General features: G+C 42.0%; 1 protein-coding gene across 1 annotated transcript; it reads right to left on the minus strand.

Moving 5' to 3' along the window:
- Nucleotides 1-6,655: 6,655 nt before the first annotated feature.
- LOC133064511 (olfactory receptor 1J4-like) lies at nucleotides 6,656-7,597 on the minus strand. Its single transcript, XM_061154728.1, has one exon. It carries the CDS (start codon nucleotides 7,595-7,597, stop codon nucleotides 6,656-6,658), a length of 942 nt encoding a protein of 313 aa, XP_061010711.1.
- Between the last annotated feature and the right edge of the window lie 1,044 nt (nucleotides 7,598-8,641).

The following is an 8,641-nucleotide window of genomic DNA, read 5'->3' on the forward strand; positions in this document are numbered from 1 at the left end:
GTCCCGGTTGAAGAAAAAGTCAAAGTTGACTAATTGCCTTCAATTCCTACCAGACCTTGGGAAGGAGCCTGTGCAGGGGCTGACAGGGCTGAGCTTCTAAAGCTACCTGAGAGGGTGCCCCAGACCTCAGGGATGCCCTGGGCTCCTCTCTGCCTGCTCCAAGTTCCAGTTGGGAAGTAGGAATGGCTCAGTCATCCTCCACCACTAATGCTGTCGATGCACTGGGTCAGCTTCTCCCAGCAGCATAGAAAGTCTGGCTTCTGCAAACCCCCACACCACTTATACTTGCTACCACGTGAGCTCAAATCTAGCTTTGACTTCACATGCTGCAGGAACATTTTCTCCTTTGGGAAAGACTCCAGAGCATGGAGGGGAGCCTTTCTACGAGAGTGTAGGGGGAGAAGATTGAGTCCTTGGGCTCAGTACTCAGAAGAACTGGGTCTGGGCTATGCCAGTTAACTGTTGGCCCTGAGCAAATTAAGTACAACCCTATTTCATCAGCTGTAAAGTGCAGATAATAACTGCATTGTCATCTTGAAGTTATTATCAAGATTAAATGAGGTGATTCATGCTTAAGCACACCATAAGTGCACCATAAACATCAGCTCTTGACATTATTATCTTTGTATCTTCAAAAAAAATATAATTACATCTAGGATCATTGACACTGATATAGCACTCATATTGAATGATGACTGAATTATCTGATCAATGAATTCTGATTTAATCTATTAATCTGATTCTTCTTAGTGAAAAGTTGATTTCTTAGATCTTTGCATATGAATCAAATGTTTTTCTATCATAGGCATGATCCTACGCTAGTTTTCTAAATCAAGCCAGTAGTTGGTTCTGTGACCGATTACCTGTGTCCAGCACTTCTGGGTTACCTTGGTGAATGTTTCCACTCCAAGGCTCTAATTGGTTGGCCCTGAGGAAATTTACTTCAAAAGAAAAATTATAGTCATGTTCAGGTCACTGTTGATTCACTAGATGGACTCCCTTCATGTGGCCAATTAATAATGCCTGCTCTGACCCTGGCCATAAAAATATTTTCTTCTATTACTCAAGCTCAACCAGAGCAACATGCAAAGTTTTAGGCAAGGAATAAAATCTCCCACAATTATGGGATGGATTTATGTAGATAACACCAGGCTATGGTAATTTAAAAAGCAGAGACATTACTTTGCCAACAAAGGTCCATCTAGTCAAGGCTATGGTTTTTCCAGTGGTCATGTATGGATGTGAGAGTTGGACTGTGAAGAAAGCTGAGTGCCAAAAAATTGATGCTTTTGAACTGTGGTGTTGGAGAAGACTCTTGAGAGTCCCTTGGACTGCAAGGAGATCCAACCAATCCATCCTAAAGGAGATCAGTCCTGGGTGTTCATTGGAAGGACTGATGCTGAAGCTGAAACTCCAATACTTTGGCCACCTCATGCAAAGAGTTGACTCACTAGAAAAGACCCTGATGCTGGGAGGGATTGGGGACAGGAGGAGAAGGGGACGACAAAGGATGAGGTGGTTGGATGGCATCACCAACTCGATGGACATGAGTTTGAGTAAACTCCGGGAGTTTGTGATGGACAGGGAGGCCTGGCGTGCTGCAATTCATGGGGTCACAAAGAGTCAGACACGACTGAGCGACTGAATTGAACTGATGGTAATTTAAGTTTAAAGTCTCTTCTATGTAGTGAACAATTAAATCATACTAAGGATAATCAGTCTAGTAACACTAGGAAATTGGGCTGTGTACCTTATGGACACTGTCAGTATATAATTTCCCTGAAAGATAAGGATTGGTACAGAGTAGACTAAGTCAGGTGACCTGGGATATACTGAGCTGCACCTCATGGAAGCTCTTAGCTTGATTCTTACTTATGACTGCTAGCTATGTTATTTGTATGGAATCTGTTTTACAAAATTTCTGCTTCTTACATTAAAAAAAAAAAGACCCTTAAGAGTGAGAACAAAGTGTATCTTTATGTCTCATGTCAGTGGCCACCAGGGTGATGGTAGACAGCCCAAACCTACTTCCACACCTTGGTCCCGAAACATATATATTCTGCACACAACACCGTACACTGGCCAGAACTAGTGTCTTAGTGCCCTCCTGGTCAGTTACCACACAGGGCTATTAATCAAATATGAGGAACTAAGAATTTATTTTGCATACTTGAGAAGAAAGGCATGAGTATCCTCAAAGATGAATTCTTTTTTTAATACAGTAATAACAAGAAGGTCATTTGATTATACCACTGTGCCACCTGGGAAGCCCCTTTGCTATCTTAGGGTCCAGTTAAATCATATAGGTATATATGTGTTAAAAATTATTTCTTTATTTGTAAAATATATATATATATATAAATTTAAAAAAATTAGAATATAAAGCAAAGTGTAACTATTAGTTTTAGGATTACAATAGGTATCATTGTGGCCTATAAGTTTGGCTATAGTATCACATGTTTTTCTCTTCCATTAAATGATAGCAAAAAATTACTCAGATACACTTGGTTTAGTTTGAAAGCCTGCTAAAAAATATAAGAAATAACAAAGAATAGTCAGCTATCACTGAAATGGCAAAAACAGGATGCATACCTATAGAGAGGAAAGAAAAAAACCAGGAAGGTATGTCTGGCCAACTGGGTCTTCAGGGAAAATTATGGAGCATCTGAAAACTCTCAAATATTTATCTGTGGAGAGTGTCTATGTGTGACGTTTGCCAATGTTTTTTCACCTTCATTTCCAGTTTAGATACGTCATGGTTGCACCATTTCTGTCATTAAAATTGCTCAGTAAGAGTAACAGTCAAACCCCCTCACCCCTTAAGGTAGTTGAAAAGATTAAATGAGTTGAAACACATGATGTGCTTAGGACATTGTGTGTTAGTTGCTTAGTAGTGTCTGACTCTTTGTGACTCCATGGACTGTAGCCCACCAGGCTCCTCTGTCCATGGGATTCTCCAGACAAGAATACAGGAGTGGGTTGCCATTTCCTTCTCCAGGGAATCTTCCCAACTCAGGGATTGAACCCAGGTCTGCTGTGTTGCAGGCAGATGCTTTACCGTCTGCGCTACTAACATTGTCTGGCATTTTGTTTATTATCTTTTTATTGTTTAGAAACATCACTTTCAGCTGCTCACACATGCATACACAATTTGTTTCATTACCATTGTCGTCATCACGGTGTTCATGCTCAGTCATGTCCGACTCTCTGTGACCCCATGGACTGTAGCCTGCTAAGCTCCTCTGTCCATTGGATTTTTCAGGCAAGGATACTAGAGAGGGTTGCCATTTCCTTCTTCAGGGGGTCTTCCCCACCAGGGCTAAAACCCATGTCTCCTGTGTCTCCTACATTGCAGGCAGATTCTTTACTCGCTAAGCCGTTGGGAAGCTCACAGTTACAATCACCATTGTAGGTAATGACAATTGCATGTTGTTAAATCCAAATGTAGGCATCTTTGACTCTATCTTTCACACTCTGCTCATGTCCAATTAGTCAACAACTCTTGTTGGTCCTAATTTACAGCTAATCAGTCTTTACTGAATTTTTACTACTTCTGTTATTACCCTAACCTCACTTCAGTTCAGTTCAGTCACTCAGTCATGTTCAACTCTGCAACCCCATGGACTGCAGCACAGCAGACTTCCCTGTCCATCATCAACTCCTGGAGTTTACTCAAACTCATGTCCATCGAGTTGGCAATGCCATCCAAACATCTCATCCTCTGTCATCCCCTTATCCTCCTGCCCTCAATCCTTCCCAGCATCAGGGTCTTTTCCAATAAGTCAGTTCTTTACATCAGGTGCCCAAAGTATTGGAGCTTCAGCTTTAGCATCAGGCCTTCCAATGAATATTCAGGACTGATTTCCTTTAGGATTGATCGGTTTAATTTCCTTGCTGCCCAAGGGACTCTCAAGAGTCTTCTCCAACACCACAGTTCAAAAGCATCCATTCTTTGGGGTTCGGGTTTCCTTGTAGTCCAGTTCTCACATACATACATGACTACTGGCAAAACCATAGCTTTGACTAGATGGACCTTTTATCCTAACCTACCACTTATTAACTTCAGGGACACTGTAGCTTCTAACTGATCTTCCTGCTTCCATCAGTCCTGTGTTCATTTATTGGGCTTTTGTTATAGGGAAGACAAATTTAAGAAAAATGAATTCAAAATGTTTGCAGTATACTTAGATTTCAGGAAACAGATGCAACATATAACTTGTAACTACATTAACAATGCAAACATTAATTTTTTTTTAAAAAAGCAAACATTCTCAACTTCATTACTTTAAGTAATATTTACTTTCTATAACTATTAAGAATGATAGACAAAAGGACAAAGAAACAAAACAGCTTATTTCTATCTCATTTACATGAGAATTATTACACACTATGAATTATTATTCATTTCATCTTAACTATTTCTATGACTTTTCATTTATCCACATTTATCCACAAATAATACTCCACATACCTTGATTCTAACTTCTCTTAGGAATTTTATTCTAAAGAAAAATATCATATCACATTTGAAAATTCTTTTTTCTCTTAGCTGTGCCCCACAGCTTGTGGGATCTTAGTCCCCAGCCAGAGATTAAACCTGTCCTCTCAGCAGCAAAAGCCTAGAGTCCTAACCACAACTCAGCATCAGTAAATTAAGGAAAAAGAGGAGAGTGAGAAAGTTGGCTTAAAACTCAACATTCAGAAAACTAAATCATGGTATCCAGTTCCATCACTTCATGGCAAATAGATGGGGAAACAATGGAAACAGTGACAGACCTTATTTGGGGGTGGGGGGGTGGTGTTCCAAAATCACTGCAGATGGTTACTACAGCCATGAAAGTAAAAGACACTTGTTCCTTGGAAGGAAAGTTATGACCAACCTAGACAGCATATTAAAAAGCAGAGACATTACTTTGCCAACAAAGCTCTGTCTGGTCAAAGCTATGGTTTTTCCAGTAGTCATGTATGGATGTGAGAGTCGGACTATAAAGAAAGCTGAGCACCAAAGAATTGATGCTTTTGAACTGTGGTGTTGGAGAAGACTCTTGAGAGTCCCTTGGACTGCAAGGAGATCTAACCAGTCCATCCTAAAGGAAATTAGTCCTGAATATTCATTGGAAGGCCTGATGCTAAAGCTGAAACTCCAATACTTTGGGCACCTGGTGCAAAGAACTGACTCATTGGAAAAGACCCTGATGCTGGGAAAGATTGAAGGCGGGAGGAGAAGGGGATGACAGAGGATGAGATGGTTGGATGGCACCACTGACTCGATGGATATGAGTTTGAGTAAGCTCCGGAGTTGGTGATGGACAGGGAAGCCTGGCGCGCTGCAGTCCAAGGGGTCGCAGAGTCAGACACGACTGAGCGACTGAACTGAACTGAAAGAAGGTGTAACACACAGAATGCAATATTATTCAGACCTGTAATCATAGCCAAAGATTGCTTCTCTTCTTAGAGAGGAAACATACAATATGTAATATTTCCCTTCAGAAAAGGAAGTGCGTGTGTGTTGATACTATAGTAAGTCATTCAAATAGATAAGGATGCAATTTAAGATGTTGACTTTACAAAAGTAGAGTTTCTGGTAATGCCAGATTCCAAAGGTTATTAAAAAATAATGAAGATAAGAGACATACCCAAAGCTAAGGCCATGAGTTATAATATCAGAGGTTGTAAAGTCAGTGGGTTCTAGAAAAATAGGCAGGGAACACAATCCAAATAGAGGGAACCAAAAAGGAGGAGGGGCCATTGAAATCAAGGAAAGTTTGATGGGTACCAGAGACAAGGGCAGTATCAGTATCAGTTAGCTTTGGCTGCATAACAAACCACCCCAAAACTTAGTCACTGAAACAACCACCACTTGTTTATATGACATTTCCACAAGCTGGCGATTTGGGCTGGAACTGTGCTCACTTGGATGGTGCTTTTAGTCTAGGCTAGGTTCAACTGTTCTCAGCAAAGTGAATGTTGCTTAGTAGTGTCCAATTCTTTGCAACCCCATGGACTCTATAGTCCATGGAATTCTCCAGGCCAGACTACTGGAGTCGGTAGCCTTTCTCTTCTCCAGGGGATCTTCCTAACCCAGGAATCGAACCCAGGTCTCCCTCATTGCAGGTGGATTCTTTACTAGCTGAGCCACAAGGGAAGACCAAGAATACTGGAGTGGGTAGCCCTTCCACGAGGGAAGCCTATGCCTTCTCCAGTGGATCTCCCGACCCAGGAATTGAACCAGGATCTCCTGAATCGCAGGCAGATTCTTTACCAACTGAGCTATCAAGACTCACTCATACCTCTGCAGTCATCTGCCAGGTCATCTGGGAACAGGCTGATTGTTAGCTGGAGCACCTTGCTTCTCCTCCATGTGGCCCCACATCTTCACACAGCCCAGCTTGGACTAGTTCACCTGGAGGTCTCAAGGTTCTGAGAGTGGCAGGAACACAATCTACCTGGGCTTGGGACACTCACAACCTCACTTTCACTGAATGTATTAATCAAAATAAGTAACAAGTCCTGCCCAGATTCAATGGGTAGGGAAATAAACTCCCACTTGGAAGGAAGGGCTGCAAAATATTGTGGCCCTTTTTACAATCTACTGCCGTCACCTACACAATTCTTCAAGGACCTGTCTCTGAAAGCATCCTTAAGTGGGTAACTGTTACTTGGCAAAAATAATCCCTTTCCTGTAAAGAATCCCCAGGGCCAATTTCATGTCTCTGTTCCTCAGGCTGTAGATAAAGGGGTTTAACATGGGCGTCACCACAGTATACATAACTGAAGCAACTATGTCTTTGACTTTGGAATTGTTTGCTGAAGAAAAGAAGTAAATCATTACAAGAGTCCCATAGTACAAAAATACCACAAAGAGGTGGGAGCCACATGTGGACAAGGTTTTGCAGATTCGCCTGATGGACAGGACCCTCAGGATGGTGGCCCCAATGCGGATATAAGAGCCCAAAATAGCACTCAATGGCAAGAAGGCAAACATGCCCCCCTCAGTGAAGATAACTAACTCATTGAGGGAGGTGTCTGAGCAGGTCAACTTTAAGAGGGTAGCGAGATCACAGAAGAAATGGGGGATGGTATTGTCTGCACAGAAAGACAGTTGGGACAGAAGCACAGTATGCAACAGGGCGTGGACACAAGAGACGAACCAGGATCCAGCTGCCAGTAGGACACACAACCCCTCCCTCATGATGGCGGTGTAGTGGAGTGGCTGACAAATGGCCATGTACCTGTCATAAGCCATCACTGCAAGAAGGAAATTGTCAAGACAAACAAAAAGTAGGAAAAAATACATCTGTGCTATGCACCCCGCATGAGGGATGGATCGATCTTGAGTCTGCATGTTCACAAGCATCTTAGGGACAGTGACAGATGAGAAAAACACATCAGAGAAGGCCAAGTGGCTAAGGAAGAAGTACATGGGGGTGTGGAGGCGAGTGTCCAGTCTGATGAGCAGGAGGATGAGCAGGTTGCCCAGCACCGTGATCATGTAGATGCCCAGGAACAGGGCAAAGAACACGCCCTGCTGCTCTGGCTGGATGGGGAGCCCCAGGAGGAGGAACTTGGACACGCTGCTCTGGTTTTCCCTCCTCATTCTCTTCTTAATCTCTGCTGGGGATAAAGGGAGTAAAAAAATCAAAGACTGAGGTATGGTGATTGTTGTCACCATGAGTACATTACAACCATGTGCTTTTTTTTTTTTTTTTTTGCCTAGAGACTGTATCAAAATTCAGACAAACTGCATATTTTCTGCTGTAATTTTCTGTCTGCATCCTTTTGGTCACAGAGTGCATGAGATTTCCAGTGGCAAACAAGGCTTTCTTTCAAAGGAGACTAATGTAAATACCTTGATTTATTCAGCCATGTTCTAGACACTATTCTTGACACTGGGAATAGAACAGAAAATAACATGTAGTCACACACACACACACACAAATCATAGACCTCAGAGACCAACATCCATTCACTTTATGACTGATACTCATTCTAGGTTAAAAACAGTCAGATGTGTGTTACTTTCAAACAAACTAACACATACATACAACACAACACATAAACATCACACCTAGCCTTGAGACAAAGTACAACCCACAAAAAAGTGCATACTACATACACACAGATACACATGCAGTCATGCAGTCAATTAAAACACACAAACATAAACCTAGGCAGCATGTGCATGTACACCACACACACACACACACACTACCAGTAAGATTTTTTCAGCCCTTTATAATCTATCTAAATCCTTCCTACATACTGAGAGTCGATATATGATTCAGTTACCCACTGAATACACTGGGATGTACAAATACAAAGACACATATGTGCACACACATTCCTGCATGGACATATACATGCAGTGCCAAGAGATGATTTTCCATCTTCCTCTGACCTGTGACAATACTTTGGGAGCTCAGACAACTTTGCTCAAGGCTGTTTCCTGAGCCTTCACTTGCTATGCAAGAAACCAGTATCCAAGGAACAAGAAGAAGTTCTCGTGACCTAAGGATCTTCTAAATGTTTCATGCCTGTCTCTGAGCAGCAGAAAAGTGAGCAAGAATATCCCCATTCACCAACCAGGTTAATACCAGCAGGAAAACAACCCTGATCTCTGATTAGAGAAGGAGCCTACCTG

This window comes from Dama dama, chromosome 11 (assembly GCF_033118175.1).
Source record: "Dama dama isolate Ldn47 chromosome 11, ASM3311817v1, whole genome shotgun sequence".
Taxonomy (NCBI): domain Eukaryota; kingdom Metazoa; phylum Chordata; class Mammalia; order Artiodactyla; family Cervidae; genus Dama; species Dama dama.